The 18,853-nt window shown below is 38.6% G+C and overlaps 1 protein-coding gene and 1 pseudogene across 1 annotated transcript in view; both read left to right on the top strand.

Annotated features, from left to right (window-relative positions):
- MDGA2 (MAM domain containing glycosylphosphatidylinositol anchor 2) overlaps nt 1–18,853 on the top strand; it is a 962,529-nt gene that overhangs the window by 809,731 nt on the left and 133,945 nt on the right. Inside the window, exon 9 of the mRNA XM_055436380.2 lies at nt 16,812–17,081. Coding sequence (XP_055292355.1) covers nt 16,812–17,081 — 270 coding nt within the window. The remainder of the gene's footprint in view (nt 1–16,811; nt 17,082–18,853) is intronic.
- On the top strand, nt 9,868–10,546 carry LOC148776471 (14-3-3 protein epsilon pseudogene; annotated as a pseudogene).

Consider the following 18,853-nt stretch of genomic DNA (forward strand, 5'->3'; position numbering starts at 1 on the left):
TGGACAGGGAAGCCTGGGGTATGCAGCCCATAGGGTTGCAAAGAGTCAGACACGACAATGAGTGAACAGCAACAACGATGTAAAGGAAACTGAACTTCGAAAAGATGAATGAAAGTAACCTGTTTATGGCCATTGAGAGACACTAAACATATTTGAAACTAGGCTAATTTACCTTTAATACAGAGAGACTATGTTTAGATCTTGGACTGCAAGGAGATCCAACCAGTCCATTCTAAAGGAGATCAATCCTGGGTGTTCATTGGAAGGACTGATGCTAAAGCTGAAACTGCAATACTTTGGCCACCTCATGCGACGAGTTGACTCACTGGAAAAGAATCTGATGCTAGGAAGGATTGGGGGTGGGAGGAGACGGGAACGACAGAGAATGAGATGGCTGGATGGCATCACCGACTCGATGGACATGAGTTTGAGTGAAGTCCGGGAGTTGGTGATGGACAGGGAGGCCTGGCGTGCTGTGATTCATGGGTTCGCAAAGAGTCGGACACGACTGAGTGACTGAACTGAACTGAACTGATGTTTGGATCTGACCATGTGATACATTGAAGCTTTATGTTAGTAAACAGATATATGTTCAAAATACCCCTATTTTTATCAACCATGCACAAACTTATAAGATTCTTAGTTAATGTTGGGTGAGAGATGACATAATATTTTTAAAAATGAATAAAAATGACTCCTGCTAACATGGAATTTATAGCATCAGTGTAAAGATATTATTTTAATATAAGTAAGTATGCACAATTTAATATAATCAATGTGCAAATTCTTAGAAGGCAATAGCTAATTTTTGTAAATTGATGGGATATAATCTATATAAAATCTTTTTTTTCTTTCCTGGAACCAACCTCCTAAAAGTTTTAGAATTTCCTGAGTGAAAGGATCACCCTTTATTACTCATAACAAGCTCTTTCCAACCATCCTGAATTCATGTTAGTAAGGTGAATCTTGGCTGAACCCTAGATATCTTCAGGATGTGAGCTGGTCTCCAGAAAGACCATGGCATTGTTGGAAGATTGGAACTTTTAGTCCCAGTCCTTGACTTTCAGGGAGAAAAGACAGATAAGAGATCCAAAATAGTGTTCAAACACCAATGCAATTAATTTAATCATTTTTTGTTGCTAATCAATAGTTTTTGTCACTAGATATAAAACTAGGTGGGGTTTCTCAGGTGTCACTAGTGGTGAAGAACCTGACTGCCAATGCAGGAGGTATAAGAGATATGGGTTTGATCTCTGGGTCAGGAAGATCCCCTGGAGGAGGTCTTGGGTAACCCACTCCAGTATCCTTACCTGGGGAATTTCAAGGACAGAGGAGCCTAGTGGCCTACAGGCCACAGGTCAGAAAAGAGTTGGACATGACTGAGGTGACTGAGCATGCAAATATAATGCTAGGTACTCGATGGATCCAGGCAGGTGATGCAATGACTGGGAATTTGTAAGTTTCTTTATAATAAAGCTAACACAGGAGGCAAATACAATGGATGATAACATTGTACTATTCACAGGAGGAGAGATGCTTCTCTTACTGTTGACCAAGGGTAGCCTTTCTCAAGGTAAAAAATCTAAAACATGAGACTTAGAAAGAGTAAAAGGAAAGAATAAAGAAAAGAACAAATTAGGAAGAAAGAACATCAGAGATTTGTTGTCCAGAAGGGTTTGTCATCCAGAAGCAGGAAGAAAACCTATATTTCTGAAGCACAATGTTCAAGATGAGAGTAGTTGGGTATATGGCCAGACCCAGAAATTGTAGGACCTGGTGGACCTGGTTAACAAGCAGGGGTAAGTCAATAAAATGTTCTAAGAAGGAGAATAAAGGAGCTGATTTCCCTTTTAAAAGAATATCTGGCCAATCTCAGAAGGTAGAGAGAAGGTCAAAAGAAGAAGCGCGTTGGCCTGGTTGAAGACTGTTGCAGGACATTTGTGGTGGCTCAGATGGTGAAGAATCCACCTACCAATGCAAGAGACCCAGATTTGATCTCTGGGTTGGGAAGATCCACTGGAGAAAGGAATGGCTACCCACTCCAGTATTCTTGCCATGGACAGACAAGCCTGGTGGGCTATAGTTCATGGGGTTGCAAATAGTCGGACATGACGACCAATTAACACCCACACGTGAAAGGTAACAGTGGCAGTAGTGAAGACTGAGAGAAATGTGCAAACTCCTAACGTATTTTGAAGGTAGAAGCAATACAAGTAACCATCTTTTATAATCGCAGACATTTTTGAACAAATAGCTATCATTAATGACCTCTACTAGTTAACCATCCTCACACATGCCCCAAACCTGTAAACCAGACTACAAATATTTCACAGAAAGTGCTTTCACTATAATCATTGTGATATTGAACTTGTCAAAAACAGTACATATTTTCAGTATTAATTCCTGACTTGCTAGGATTTGGCACATTTGATTACTTCCTGCTCTTAGAATCATACAATTATTTTAATTTTTGTAACACAATTCTCTGGATCCACATATAGCTATTCTAGTTTATGTTTATTTTCTTTTAGGAGCTTTTATTTTCTTCAAACGCTGTGATTATATTCAAGAGTAAATTCAAATTTTATATTCTGTATGCCTTTACTATGGGATTCCCAGGTGGTACAGTGGTAAAGAATCAACCTGCCAATACAGGAGACACATGAAACGCAGTTTCGATCCCTGGGTCAGGAAGATCCTCTGGAGTAAGATATGCAACCCACTGCAGTATTCTTGGGTTATATGTAAAACTTATTGGAGTATTCAAACTCCAATGTACAGCAAATTTTGGCAGGCTACAGTCTATGGGGATGCAGAGTTGGACACGACTAAGCAACTGAACACACACAGACACACAATGCCTTTGTTTATACTTCCCTTGAGATATCTTAACCCTGTATCCTACAGTCAGTACTCCATTCTGAATTTTAGATCCGTGGGCTTCCCAGTTGGCTCAGTGGATAAAGAATCTGCCTACCAATGCAGGAGATACAAGAGACATGGGTTTGATCCCTGAGTCAGGAAGATCCTCTGGAGGAGGAAATAACTGCCCACTCCAGTATTCTTGACTCAAATATCCCATGGACACACCAGCCTGGTGGGTTGCACAAGACTGCATGACTGACCATGCACACACATTCTTCTTGGCAATATGAGGCATGCATTTCTGAACATAAAATAGCCAAAATACTCCACAAACCCTTTCAAAGCTAACAACTGAAAATGCTAGGAAATATTCTTACAATATTATGAAAGCATTAAAGTGTTTGTTAAAAATGCCATGCCAAATTTATATGAATATAGTACAGTGAAACTACTTTTGTCCTGGGGGCATTTGCTAATACGGGCAAATTTGAAACTCAGTTTTGATGGCATCTTGGGGCAAGAGGAGTAGAATTCCAAACCCAGGGTGTTTCCTGGGAAAGTGTCTACCAATAGAAGTTGGAACTCAAAGGACTGTTCCAGAGAATAGCAAGAAGAGATAAGAAAGCCTTCTTACACGAACAATGCAAAGATACTGAGGAACATTAGAATAGAAAAGACTAGAGAACTCTTCAAGAAAACTGGAGATATCAAGGGAATATTGAATGCAAAGATGGGCACAATAAAGGACAAGAACAGTGAGGACCTAACAGAAGCAGAAGCTATTAAGAAGAGGTGGCAAGAATGCACAGAACTATACAAAAAAGTCTTAGTGACCAGGATAACCACCATAGTGTGGTCACTCACCTAGAGTCAGACATCCTGGAGTGTGAAGTTAAGTGGGCCTTGGGAAGCATTACTGTGAACAAAGCTAGTGGAGGTGATGTAATTGCAGCTGAGTTGTTTCAAATCCTAAAAGATGATGCTGTGAAAGTGCTGCACTCAATATGCCAGCAAATTTGGAAAACTCAGCAGTGGTCACAGGACTGGAAAAGGTCAATTTTCATTCCAGTCCCAGAGAAGGGACACACCAAAGAATGCTCAAACTACCCTACAATTGCGCTCATTTCATATGTAGCAGAATAATGCTCAAAATCCTTCAATCTAGGTTTCAGCAGTATGTGAACCGAGAACTTCCAGATGCACAAGCTGGATATCAAAGAGAAGAACCAGAAATCAAATTGCCAATACGTGCTGGATCATAAGAAAGCAAGGGAGTTCCAGGAAAACATCTGCTTCATTGACAGAAGTAAAACCTTTGTGTGGATCACAACCAAAACTGTGGAAAATTGTTAAAGAGATGGGACCACTTTACCTATCTCCTAAAAAATGTGTATGCAGGTCAAGAAGTTACAGTTAGAACTTAACCTGGTTCAAGATTGAGAAAGGAGAATGACAAGGCTGTATATTATAACCCTGCTTATTTAACTTATATGTAAAGTAAACCATATGAAGTACCAGGCTGGATGAATCACAAACTGGAATCAAGATTACTGGAAGAAATATCAACAACCTCAGATATGCAGAAGATACCACTCTAATGCAGAAAGTGAAGAGGAACTAAAGAGCCTCTTGATGAGGATGAAAGAGGAGAATGAAAAAGCTGTCTTCAAATTCAGCATTAAAAAAGTAAGATTATGGCATCTGGTCCCATCACTACATGGCAAATAAAAGAGAAAAAAAGTGGAAGCAGTGACAGATCTTATTTTCTTGGGCTCCAAAATCACTGCAAATGATGACAGCAGCCATGAAATGGCTTTTAAGACACTTGCGCCTTAAAAGAAAAGCTATGACAAACATAGATGGTATATTAAAAAGCAGAAACATCACTTTGCTGACAAAGATTCACACTATCAAAACTATGGTTTTTCCAGTAGTCATGTATGGATGTGAGAGTTGGACCAATAAGGGTGAGGGCCAAAAAACTGATGCTTTGAAATTGTGGTGCTGGAGAAGACTTCTGAGAATTCCTTGCATAGTAAGGAGGTCAAATCAATCAACCCAAAGGAAACCAACCCTAAATATTCATTGGAAGGACTGACGCTGAAGCTGACACTCCAATAATTTGGCCACTTAATGGGAAGAGCCGACTCATTGGAAAAGACCCTGATGCTGGAAAGATTGAAGGCAAAAGGCAAAGGGGTGGCAGAGGATGAGATGGTCAGATAGCAACTCCGAATCAATGGACGTGAATTTGAGCAAACTCTGGCGGATAGTGGAAGACAGAGGAGCCTGTCATGTTGCAGTCCATGGGGTCACAAAAAGTGTCACACAACTTAGTCACTGAACAACAATGAGATATTGATGCTAAGAGCTGCCTGTGGACATGGATCTCTAGATGAGGAAGCCATCATCTTTGGCCTGAAATATTTTCATAAATATTTTTTTTTTTAATTAATTTACTTTTTATTGGAGGAAAATTATTTTACAATATTATATTGGTTGGTTTTGCCATACATTGACATGAATTCGCCCCGGGTTTACATAAGTTCCCCCTCCTGAACCCCCCTCCCACCTCCCTCCTCCTTCCTCCCTTTATCCTCCCTCTGGGTCATCCCCGCATGCCAGCCCCGAGCACCCTGTAACATGCATTGACCCTGAACTAGTGATTCATTTCACATATGACAACATACGTGTTTCAATGTCATTCTCCCAAATCATCCCACCCTCACCCTCTCCCACAGAGTCCCAAAGACTGATCTATACATCTGTGTCTCTTTTGCTGTCTCATATACAGGGTTATCATTTGCATCTTTCTAAATTCCATATATATGCGTTAGTATGCTGTATTGGTGTTTTTCTTTCTGGCTTACTTCACTCTGTATAATAGGCTCCAGTTTCATCCACCTCATTAGAACTGATTCAAATGTATTCTTTTTAATGGCTGAATAATACGCCATTGTGTATATGTACCAAAGCTTTCTTATCCATTCGTCTGCAGATGGACATCTAGGTTGCTTCCATGTTCTGGCTATTATAAACAGTGCTGCAATGAACATTTGAGTACATGTGTCTCTTTCAATTCTGGTTTCCTCGGTGTGTATGCCCAGGAGTGTGATTGCTTTATCATATGGCAGTTCTATTTCTAGTTTTTTGAGGAATCTCCACACTGTTCTCCATAGTGGCTGTACTAGTTTGCATTCCCACCAACAGTGTAAGAGGGTTCCTTTCTCTCCACATCCTCTCCAGCATTTATTGCATGTAGACTTTTGGATAGCAGCCATTCTGACAGGTGTGAAATGGTATCTCATCGTGGTTTTGATTTGCATCTCTCTGATTATGAGGGATGTTGAGCATTTTTTCATGTGTTTGTTAGCCATCTGTATGTCTTCTTTGGAGAAATGTCTGTTTAGTTCTTTGGCCCATTTTTTGATTGGGTCATTTATTTTTCTGGAATTGAGCTGCAGGAGCTGCTTGTATAATTTGGAGATTAATCCTTTATCAGTTGCTTCATTTGCTATTATTTTCTCCCATTCTGAAGGCTGTCTTTTCACCTTGCTTAGAGTTTCCTTTGCTGTGCAAAAGCTTTTGATTTTAATTAGGTCCCATTTGTTTATTTTTGCTTTTATTTCCAATATTCTGGGAGGTGGGTCTTGGAGGATCCTGCTGTGATTTATGTCGGAGAGTGTTTTGCCTACGTTCTCCTCTAGGAGTTTTATAGTTTCTGGTCTTACATTTAGCTCTCTAATCCATTTTGAGTTTATTTTGGTGTATGGTGTTAGGAAGTGTTCTAGTTTCATTCTTTTACAAGTGGCTGACTAGTTTTCCCAGCACCACTTGTTAAAGAGACTGTCTTTTCTCCATTTTATATTCTTGCCTCCTTTGTCAAAGATGAGGTGTCCATAGGTGCGTGGATTTATCTCTGGACTTTCTATTTTGTTCCATTGATCTATATTTCTGTCTTTATGCCAGTACCATACTGTCTTGATGACTGTGGCTTTGTAGTAGAGCCTGAAGTCCGGCAGGTTAATTCCCCCAGTTCCATTTTTCTTCCTCAAGATTGCTTTGGCTATTCGAGGTTTTTTGTATTTCCATACAAACTGTGAGATTATTTGTTCTAGTTCTGTGAAAAAGATCTTTGGTAGCTTGATAGGGATTGCATTGAATGTATAAATTACTTTGGGTAGTATACTCATTTTTACAATATTTATTCTTCCAATCCATGAGCATGGTATATTTCTCCATCTATTAGTGTCCTCTTTGATTGCTTTCACTAGTGTTTTATAGTTTTCTATGTACAAGTCTTTTGTTTCCTTAGGTAGATATATTCCTAAGTATTTAATTCTTTTCGTTGCAACAGTGAATGGAATAGTTTCCTTAATTTCTCTTTCTATTTTCTCATTATTAGTGTATAGGAATGCAAGTGATTTCTGTGTGTTGATTTTATATCCTGCAACGTTACTGTAATCATTGATTAGCTCTAGTAGTTTTCTGGTAGAGTCTCTAGGGTTTTCTGTGTAGAGGATCATGTCATCAGCAAACAGTGAAAGTTTTACTTCTTCTTTTCCAATTTGTATTCCTTTTATGTCTTTTTCTGCTCTGATTGCTGTGGCCAAAACTTCCAGAACTATGTTGAATAGTAGTGGTGAGAGTGGGCACCCTTGTCTTGTTCCTGACTTTAGGGGAAATGCTTTCAGTTTTTCACCATTGAGGATAGTGTTTGCTGTGGGTTTGTCATATATAGCTTTTATTATGTTGAGGTATGTCCCTTCTATTCCCACTTTCTGGAGAGTTTTTTAAAGGACAATGAGTAGCACCGAGTTAAAATTAACAAAAAATACACAAAAACACGGTGCCCTGAGAGAAAGTTAAGAGAAAATCTCTCAACACTGTAATTAGAAATATCAGACAGTTTAAACCAATAACTTTGTTTAAAGAAATAAAAGGCAAGTCCTACCACCTTTGCAGGTAATGAAAATGTACTAAAACATTGGTAGAAAAGTATACCAAAGAACTACACATAACATTTGTAAATGAAAATTGATAATTAATTAGTTATTAATAACTAATAACTGATGTAATAACATGATGGAGGAATTTAGCTGATTAAGTAGAGCTGAAAAAAAAAAAAAAACCAGTGACTGAATTAGCTCAGAGAATTTATTCATAATGCAATGCAGAAACGGTATTTGGAATAGAGATTGAGAAACATGGAAGACAGAATAAAAATGATCTTCAAGTGAGAGTAAAAAGAGAAACATACAGGGGTTATTTGAAGAGCTTACGATGAGAATTTTCCGAAACTTTCCTAGATGAAAGACATCAAACATAAATCAAGAGATTTAAGAAGCCCAACATATCCAAACTAAACATAGAAAGGAGCCTATACCTAGAAACATTTTACTGAAGCTGTAGAACATAAAAAACAAAAAAGATTTTGAAAGTAGCTGGAGGAAAAAAAAGACATTCATTTCACTTCATTTCATTCATCTCAAAGTGTGAGATTTTGAGCTTACTTCTCTACAGGAATAAAGGCCTTCTGAAGACAGTGGGATTATATCCTTATATAATAACTGTATCCTTATATCAGGATAATAATTATATCCTGAAAGAAAATCACTGCCAACATGCAATCCTATATACAAGGAAAATGTCTTTTAAGAAAGAAATTTAAAATATATTTTTAGAAAATAAAGATCAGAAAGTTCACTAAAGATAATTCTGTATGATATACTTTAGGCGAAAGGAAAGTGATCATAGATTTGGAAGGTCTATAATGAAAGAAGGAATTAAGGGCAAATAGGACTGATGCTAGGGCTGAAACCCCAATACTTTGGCCACCTCATGTGACGAGTTGACTCACTGGAAAAGAGTCTGATGCTGGGAGGGATTGGAGGTGGGAGGAGACGGGGACGACAGAGAATGAGATGGCTGGATGGCATCACCGACTCGATGGACACGAGTTTGAGTGAAGTCCGGGAGTTGGTGATGGACAGGGAGGACTGGCGTGCTGTGGTTCATGGGGTAGCAGAGAGTCGGACACGACTGAACGACTGAACTGAACTGAAAGGCTTCTCTGATAGCTCAGTTGGTAAAGAATCCACCTACAGTGCAGGAGACCCTGGTTGGATTCCTGGGCCGGGAAGATCCCCTTGAGAAGGGATGGGCTACCCACTCAAGTATTCCTGGGCTTCCCTGTGTCTCAGCTGATAAAGAATCAACTGCATTTAGGAGACCTAGATTCGATCCTTGGGTTGGGAAGATGCCTTGGAGAAGGGAAAGGCTACCCACTGCAATATTCTGGCCTGGAGTATTCCATGGACTATACAGTCCAGTCCATGGGGTCGCAAAGAGTTGGACAGACTGAGCGACTTTCACGTATCTTATCTTACTATAAGCTAGCGTATATGTGGGTAATTTTAAAAATAGTACAAGTTTAAGGTTATGATAATATTCAATAGATGTAAAATCAAGACTCAGTAACATATGTCAGAATTGGATTTAAAGGAGCAACGTGTTCTAAGATTCTTATTTTAAGAGAATGGTAAAGATATTAATTGATATCTTTAGAAAACTTAAGTATGTATGTAACATGCTTTAAGACAATCAACAAAATAATAGAAACTGTTAAAGTCCCAATGAATATCAGGAAAAGGGTTACAATAATGATATAGTCCATTAATATAAAAAAGACAAAGGACACACACAAAAAGAGAAAGTATGAAATGAAAAGAAACACTTATACCCAAATATATCAATATTATTAAATTAACAAAGCAAAGTGTTCTGGGTAAAATAAAAATAGTCAGACTTTTTTGGAAAAAAAAAAAAAAGAATATAACCATGTGCTGTTTAAAAGAAGTGCTTGATTTTTGCTGCCTGGACAACGAGTGAGAAACTGAAAGTCCCAGACACTATCGCCCTACACGTCCGTCTATCACCCAAAGCCTGCCTGACCCACTGCTGCTATGGGTGATGGGGGGATCTGGTGTACCAGAGCTTGCCCAGCCTGCTGAGCAATAGGATGGAACGGTGGAATCCATGAAGAAAGAAGCAGGATTGGATGTGGAGTTGACAATTGAATAAAGAAATCTCTCATCTGTTGCATGTGAAAATGCTACTGGAGCTAAGAGAGCTTCCTGGAGAATAATCAGCAGCACTGAACAGAAAGAAGAAAACAGGGGAGGTGAAGGCAAACTCAAAATGATTAGGGAATATTGGCAAATGGTTGGGGCCAAACTAATCTGTTGTGACATTCTGGATGTACTGGACAAACCCCTTATTCCAGCAGCTAACCCTGGCAAGTCCAAGATTTCCTGTTATAAAATGGGACTGCCACAGGTATCTGGCTGAATTTGCCACCGGAAATGAGAAGAAGGAGGCTACAGAGAACAACTTAGTGATATTGCAGTAACAGAACTTCCACCGACACATCCTGTTTGCTTAGGTCTTGCTGTCAATTTCTCTGTATTCTACTGTGAAATTCTTAATTCCCTCAAACCATACCTGCAGGTTGGCAAAAGCAGCTTTTGATGATGCTGTTGCAGAACTGGATATGTTGAGTGAATAAAATTATAAAAACTACATTTACCATACAATTATTATGTAATAATCTGGCACTGTGGACTTCAGAAATCAGAGTGATGGTGAAGAGCAAAACAGAGAAGTGCTGCAGGATGTGTAAGATGCTGCTGCTGCTGCTGCTAAGTCACTTCAGTCGTGTCCAACTCTGTGTGACACCATAGACGGAAGCCCACCAGGCTCCCCCATCCCTGGGATTCTCTAGGCAAGAACACTGGAGTGGGTTGCCATTTCCTTCTCCAATGTGTGAAAATGAAAAGTGAAAGTGAAGTCGCTCAGTCATGTCCAACCCTTAGCGACCCCACGGACTGCAGCCTACCAGGCTCCTCCATCCATGGGATTTTCTAGGTAAGATGAAAATCAGTGAAACATAAAAGGCAACAAGAGAAACCACCTCTGAACACTCCACACTCCTCATCCCACCCTTCTAGGAAATCCACCAGTGGTCACTCAGAACCACCAAATCTGACTTTCTACAATTAGTCTCAGAATTTAGGCTCCTGCCCTATTTGGTTTGTTGTTGTTTTTAAACGATTTTTGGAAGTTCTTACAGGCAAGAGTGAATTTCTGTGGATTTCACTGGTCCCAAGCATTAGGTTCTTTAAAACGCTAACAAGACTGCATAGGGGCCTTTTCAGCATTACTGTATTGTCTCCTGCCAGATATGGCAAGAGTGCCATTAGAAATGAAAGTTACCTTTGAAAACCATTAGACTTTCCCGTGATGCAAGCATATGAGAGACAGGTAAATCACACTGTAGAGATGTGTGTGGTATCATTTTCCCTTTTTCCGATCATTCAAGTTGAACTTTATGCCAGTGTTTAAAATTAATTGGATGTTAGCTGGAGGTGATTAAAGGTTGTTCGAGGTGGGGGGGTTGTTGTAATGGTTTTGCTGTAAAAAAGGGTCTAAAACTCTGCTGAAATATTGCTAAAAAGCATGGTTCTAGTAACAGGTCAACAATCCGTGGCTGCTCATCCTTGCCTATTTTTACTCTCCCTTCGAAGCAAGTTATTATTAAAGGTAGAATGGAAAAGCCTGCATCCATGTTCAGTTCTTTCTTCTCCTACCCTCTTCTGCCTGCACCGCCCCCCTTTGCTAACTGAACCTCTTGTTCAATAAGTGTAAGTTGTAGCGAATTTGTACTAAAAGATATATATCTGACTGGAGCCAAAACTATAGAATTTGTATTGTTCTTACTGATACACAGCATGGATTAACATTAAACTTAAAACAAACCTGAGTTTAAATGCCAAACATTGTCTCACCTCCATCCTTTATTCTTCTAAGATAAAATCTCTACTTTAAACAAAAAATAAATTAAAAAATAAAAATATAAGAGGGGCTTGTAAAATACAAGTTTATTGAAAGTGCAAAATAGATTTAAGGGAACAAATCTGATAGAGTACCTGATGAACTATGGATGGAAGTTCATGACATTCTACAGGAGACAGAAATCAAGACCATCCCCAAGAAAAAGAAATGCAAATAAACAAAATGACTGTCTGAGGAGGCCTAACAAATAGCTGTGAAAAGAAGAAGAGCCAAAAGCAATGGAGAAAAGGAAAGATATACCCATTTGAATACAGAGTTCCAAAGAAAAGCAAGGAGACATAAGAAAGTCTTCTTCACTTGCCAGCTGCCTCTACAAAGATTACGTCATGACCATTGCAAGCTGCTGACCGTCAACACCCCCTGAAAGAAGTTCAGGGTGAAAATCAGGAATGAGGCACTCTGTGCTCTGAAAAAAAAAAAAAACCCAAAAAACTTGCAGAACAGGCCTTCAGATAGTTAGATCTTTTCAGAAAAAGGTTTTATGAGTTCCAATTCTTGCATTTTCTCATATCTAGAAAAACACTGTCATTAATGGTGAAATCTGCTTTGGCTATTAAATTATTTTTTTTTACAATTAAAAGTCAAAATAGAGTAGCTATGATTCAGATATCCTGGGAAATAACTATTAACCAGATATCCTGAAAAATTATATTATGGGTGTGATTTCAGTTTAGACGCTCTCCTGTAATGCATTTTTGCTTCTGTACTTTGCTAGCTGCTCATAAAACCAAAGTTACTCCATTTTAAGAAGATATGGTTTTTTTTTAAGTAAAGATTCCTAAAATTGTTTTTGAAAAAGAAAAAAGAAAAAAAAAAGAAAGCCTTCGTCAGTGATCAGTGCAAAGAAATAGAGGATAACAATAGAATGGGAAAGACTAGAGATCTCTTTAAGAAAATTGGAGATACCAAGGGAACATTTCATGCAAAGATGGGCTCAATAAAGGACAGAAATGGTATGGAACTAACAGAAGCAGGAGATATTAAGAAGAGATGGCAAGAAAAGAGATCTTCACTGCCCAGATAATCACGATGGTGTGATCCCTCACCTAGAGCCAGACATCCTGGAATGTGAAGTCAAGTGGGCCCTAGGAAGCATCATTATAAACAAAGCTAGTACAGGTGATGGAATTTCTGTTGAGCTATTTCAAATCTTGAAAGATGATGCTGTGAAAGTGTTGCATTCAATATGCCAGCAAATTTGGAAAACTCAGCAGTGGCCACAGGACTGGAAAAGGTCAGTCTTCATTCCAGTCCCAAAGAAAGGCAATACCAAAGAATGCTCAAAGTACAGCACAACTGCACACATCTCACATGCTAGTAAAATAATGCTCAAAATTCTCCAAGCCAGACTTCAACAATACATGAACCATGAACTTCCTGATGTTCAAGGTGGTTTTAGAAAAGGCAGAGGAACCAGAGATCAAATTGCCAACATCCACTGGATCATGGAAAAAGCAAGAGAGTTCCAGAAAAACATCTATTTCTGCTTTATTGACTATACCAAAGCCTTTGACTGTGTGGATCACAATAAACTGTGGAAAATTCTGGATAAGATGGGCATAACAGACCACCTGACCTGCCTCTTGAGAAACCTGTATGCAGGTCAGGAAACAACAGTCAGAACTGGACATGGAACAACAGACTGGTTCCAAATAGGAAAAGGAGTATGTCAAGGCTGTATATTGTCACCCTGCTTATTTAACTTATTTGCAGAATACATCACGAGGAACGCTGGGATGGATGAGGCACAAGCTGGAATCAAGATTTCTGGGAGAAATATCAATAACCTCAGATATGCAGGTGACACCATCCTTATGGCAGAAAGTGAAGAGGAACTCAAAGGCCTCTTGATGAAAGTGAAAGAGGAGAGTGAAAAAGTTGGCTGAAAGCTCAACATTCAGAAAACTAAGATCATGGCATCCGGTCCCATCACTTCATGACAAATAGATGGGGAAACAGTGGAAACAGTGAGAGACTTTATTTTTCTGGGCTCCAAAATCACTGCAGATGGTGATTGCAGCAATGAAATTAAAAGACACTTACTCCTTGGAAGAAAAGTTATGACCAACTTAGACAGCATATTAAAAAGCAGAGACATTATTTTGCCAATAAATGTCCGTCTAGTCAAGGCTGTGGTTTTTCCAGTGGTCATGTATGCTTGTGAGAGTTGGACTATAAAGAAAGCTGAGCGCCAAAGAATTGATGCTTTTGAACTGTGGTGTTGGAGAAGACTCTTTAGAGTCCCTTGGACTGCAAGGAGTTCCAACCAGTCCATCCTAAAGGACTGGGTTTTTATTGGAAGGACTGATGTTAAAGCTGAAACTCCAATACTTTGGTCACCTGATGCGAAGAAGTGACTCATTTGAAAAGACCCCGATGCTGGGAAAGATTGAGAGCAGGAGGAGGAGACGACAGATGATGATTGGATGGCATCACTGACTCGATGGACATGGGTTTGGGTTGTCTCCGGGAGTTGGTGTTGGACAGGGAGCCCTGGCGTGCTGTGGTTCATGGGGTCGCAGAGTCGGACATGACTGAGCGACTGAACTGAACTGCCTATTAGGTATCCCTACTGTGTGACTAATACGTGCACAAATCTGACATGTCTATCAAGTTCTAAACTACCTTTCTTCTTTTCCCCCATTGTTGTTTAAGGCATCATTTATCATCCCATGACACTGCTTTATTTCTAGTCTTCTTTTTGAGGTTCACGCTCCTCCTATTCTGCCACACTATTCTTTCTAAAAGATTGCTTTAATCATATAAAGCTTTCATTTAAAACTTTTTAAAGGCCTTAAATACCAACAGGATAAAATTAAAACTCTATAACATGACGTTCAAGGATCCTTGACAATCTCTGAGTTATTTTTTTTTTTCATTTTTATTTCCTCCCAAACTCTCAAGCACCTTTTGCACACTAGTTATACTACTATAACTTATACTTCCCTGAACACTCCCTCCTCCCTGTCCTCTCCTGTTGTTTACCCACAAGACAATTTCCTAAATATCCTGAGAGATACAGGTCAAGTATCACATTCCTTGCCTGATCAGTCCTTGTGGTGTTATTCACTTCTTTACTTTCTACCACAGAATATTTTTTCCTTCCAATTTTTAAATTAGCTATTTAAATCTCTGTTGTATTAAGCTGTAAACTACATGCAGAGAGGATTTTTTGTTCATTTTTTCTATTCTTAGCATTTATATAAGGAAGACACAAAAGTTAAACTTATTAATAAAATTAAAATTGATATGGTAGCTTAAACATATTTATTGAAAGAAGCAAGAAGGATCAGTCAGTAGACTGGTTGTGAGAAAGGAGAGCAATGCTATAAAAAGTAGATGGAATAACACATAAAGAATATCAAATGGCACATTTGGTGTGATAGTCCTTAAAAGCTTTTAGCATCTTCAAGGAAGGGTTTTCCAGGTAGCGCTGACCAGCATTGATACTGCACAACTCAGGAGGGTGTCATACATATCCTAGTCAAGGATATGGTTGTGTTGCACGGAGCAGTCCTGACTGCAGAAAATCCTGATTGGTTGTACCTGATTTCCTTGATTAAATGAAACATGTCATTAGATCCCAGGAAATAAGTATTATTTATTATGATATTTGGGAGTCATCATTAAGTAAAGGCCTATATTTTGCCTAACCTGAATGATGGGAGAAGTGTGTCACACCTTTTGGAAATCTTCCCATCAAAAACAAAAAGATTAGGTACCTAATGTAGCAAGTTTTAATTGTATAGGAAAAAAAATTCCAATTAAGCCAAATAAATGAACCATTGCAGTGAGTTGAAATCCATATCCACCTGTAGCATAATTTTCTGTTTGCTTAAGGTTTACACATGAATATTATAAATTGCTGTCACATTCTTTGTGACCAAATTATTTAGAAAATAAATTTATATACTTGTGTTACCCATATTATTAAATACTTGGTATCCAGAATCCTAAGGACTGAGCTTCATATGGGATAATTAGAATTTGCTTCCATGAACCAATGGCATCATCTACTGCAGAATTTCATGCTAGTGTGGATACTCTGATTTTATACCTAGAACATCATTTGGTTGCTAACAGTATAAACCAGAGCTTCCCTGGTGACTCAGACAGTAAAGAATCTACTTGAAATGCAGGAGACCTGGGTTCAATCACTGGGTCGGGAAGATCCCCTGGAGAAGGGAATCACAACCCATTCCAGTATTCTTTCATGGAGAATTCCATGGAGAGAAGAGCCTGGTGGGCTATAGTACATGGGGTTGCAAAGAGTCAGACATGACTGAGTGACGAAGCACAGCGCAATATAAACCAAACACACTGATGACAGTTTTTTCTGGGAAGCAGCTAGAAAGAAAAAAAAAGCTCTTCTAGATTCACCTGAGGCTTCCCAGGTCTCTCAGCGGTAAAGAACCTGCCTGCCAGTGCAGGAGCTACAGGAGACCTTGGTTCAATCCCTGGGTCTGGAAGATACCCTGAAGGAGGACACAGCAACGTGTTGCAGTATTCTTGCTGGGAAAATCCCATGAACAGAGGATCCTGGCAGATTACAGTCCATGATGTCGCAAAGAGTCAGACATGACTGAGAGACTAAGCACAGACACACACACCTGCAAATGCTATTTTAAGGCGATTAATCCCATTCACTGCCCACACTCAGGGGTTATGTTTCCTTCTGTTCCGTTCCGTCGCTCAGTCGTGTCCGACTCTTTGCGACCCCGTGGACTGTAGCCTACCAGGCTTCTCCGTCCATGGGATTCTCCAGGCAAGAATACTGGAGTGGGTTACCATTTCCTTCTCCAGGGGATCTTCCCGACCCAGGGATCGAACCCGGGTCTCCCGCATTGGAGGCAGACGCTTTAACCTCTGAGCCATCCTTACTCAAGCCAAAATCTCCTAGCCTATGTTCTCCACCTACCTGATAATAGCCCTTTCCTTTTGCTAGATGTATTCTTGAAAATAGCTTCTCACAGTAAGAGTAGCCACTGGCTTATTGCAGATCACCCGTTTGTCTGTTATATCTCTTTCTACAGATCCTCCTGCTGTGGAACCAGCATTTCTGGAAATCCGGCAAGGACAAGACCGAAGTGTCACTATGAGCTGCAGGGTCCTAAGAGCCTATCCAATACGGGTGCTGACCTATGAGTGGCGCTTGGGCAACAAATTATTGCGGACGGGTCAGTTTGACTCTCAAGAATACACAGAATACCCAGTGAAGAGTCTTTCCAATGAAAACTATGGGGTTTATAACTGTAGCATCATAAATGAAGCTGGAGCAGGGAGATGCAGCTTTCTTGTTACAGGTAAGGTGCTGAATATTTTGCTTTTTTTTTTAGATCATGGGAGCTTAGGCTCCTGTCAGTGTAAGAATGAAAGCATTTTGCAAATCCACAGAGCATATTATGAACAGCTTGCCTGTTCTATTTAGAGTGTATACTCATTTATTTTCAAGGCAAGTCTATTTTAGTAGTTAAGATAGTTTATGTGCCTATAAAATTAGACAGAAGCTTATGTGAATTCGAATAGATTTGGTGATCAGGTTGGTTATTTTGAATATCACAGTAATAAAGTGACAAATCTTAACCAGCTGTTTTTTAGATCAAATTGCAAATATTAATACATATTTTTTCTGCAAGTATAAAAGCATTATCTGTGCTGGTTTTAGTAAAGAGTGCTTTATTTTTCTTATTTATTTATTAACTCAATGTGTGGTGAATGTCCATTTTGTCATTGGCTTACTGTAGGATCACAGATATTCAAAGGGAAATCAATATAGTTGTAGTTGGTATATAATGAATTGAGAAAATTACCACTTTTGATGTCATTATCTTTTACTATATTTAAAGGGATAGTAAATCTGTGTTAAAATGTATATATTTATTTAAATTATTTTTGTAATCTAAAGTAAATCTCTGCTATTTTTGAGCTAGGGTTTAGGCGTATCTTAAAAGAATATACTCCTTTTCATTACTATTTTGTTCTAGATAAAATTTGTTGTAAAAGTTATAGTGTTTATGCTACTAAAAGAAGAAACTTGATGTTATATGTTATCTGTAAAGCAATCACAAAAATTATGATTAAAATGTTTCAGACAACTAAATCTTGTTCATTGGTAATATAAATTCTTATTAATAAGTTCTTTCTCATAAGAGAATTCTCTAATATGGATTGCCTTGGGACATTTAACTTCCTGAAATGGGATATTAGGTATTAATAGGTAAAATATAATTGACTACCAAAGAATATGAAGACATCCTCTCCACTGGATCTTACAACCTCTTGGTTTTGCAATCTCTTATTAACATTCAGTTGAACTTAAGGCTTTTCTACTATAATTCTTCAAGTGAACTGTTAAAAAAAATCCCTAGGACTGATACTTACATGATGATCTAATTTTTATCCCTAGGAATATTTTAAAGGGTAAGAGAATGTAATATATTACTCCAGGGGGTGATTTAAATGGCATGATATACTTTCATTCCTTATTTATATATATATTAATTCCAAAGAAATAAGACTCTTTCAAAAGCAATTATTTTTCACATTGTGGTACAAATGGAGCACTTTACTTTCTTTCATTATTCCTCCAAAATAAAAATACCCCATAAAATTAACTAAACTCCTTTCTCCAATCCTTTTGGTTTTGTACACATTCTGATTTTCTTTGGTGACACTGTTTTCTAACTTGGACTATATTAGATTATGTGTCTCTGTGAGATTTTCATTTGTTCTTTATTATATGATCCAAATCCTATTTCCTGAGCTAGAAGACAAGCTGAGACTGGAAAAAACTCTAGCTCCATTCTCCCATCCCAGATTCATGGAGTGCAGTAAGTAGATTTCAATAGCTGCAGAAAAGAATAAACCTGTTGTGGATTACCCCATGGAGGGAGAGAAAATAATCCCAGGCATTAATTTGCTTCCAGTGTGCATTTTTCAGTCTTCAGGTCAGCTTCACTTTTTTAAAGATCTCCACATAAAATCTAACTAAGTTTTGAAGAAGACAAAAGGAAATGATTGAATCCCAAATACAGTATAATTCCAGAAAATACATAAAGAAACTAATGCATCCATA

The sequence above is a fragment of the Moschus berezovskii genome, chromosome 9 (genome assembly GCF_049115385.1).
Source record: "Moschus berezovskii isolate FMDL1 chromosome 9, NW_MosBer_1.0, whole genome shotgun sequence".
In the NCBI taxonomy this organism is placed as follows: Eukaryota; Metazoa; Chordata; class Mammalia; order Artiodactyla; family Moschidae; genus Moschus; species Moschus berezovskii.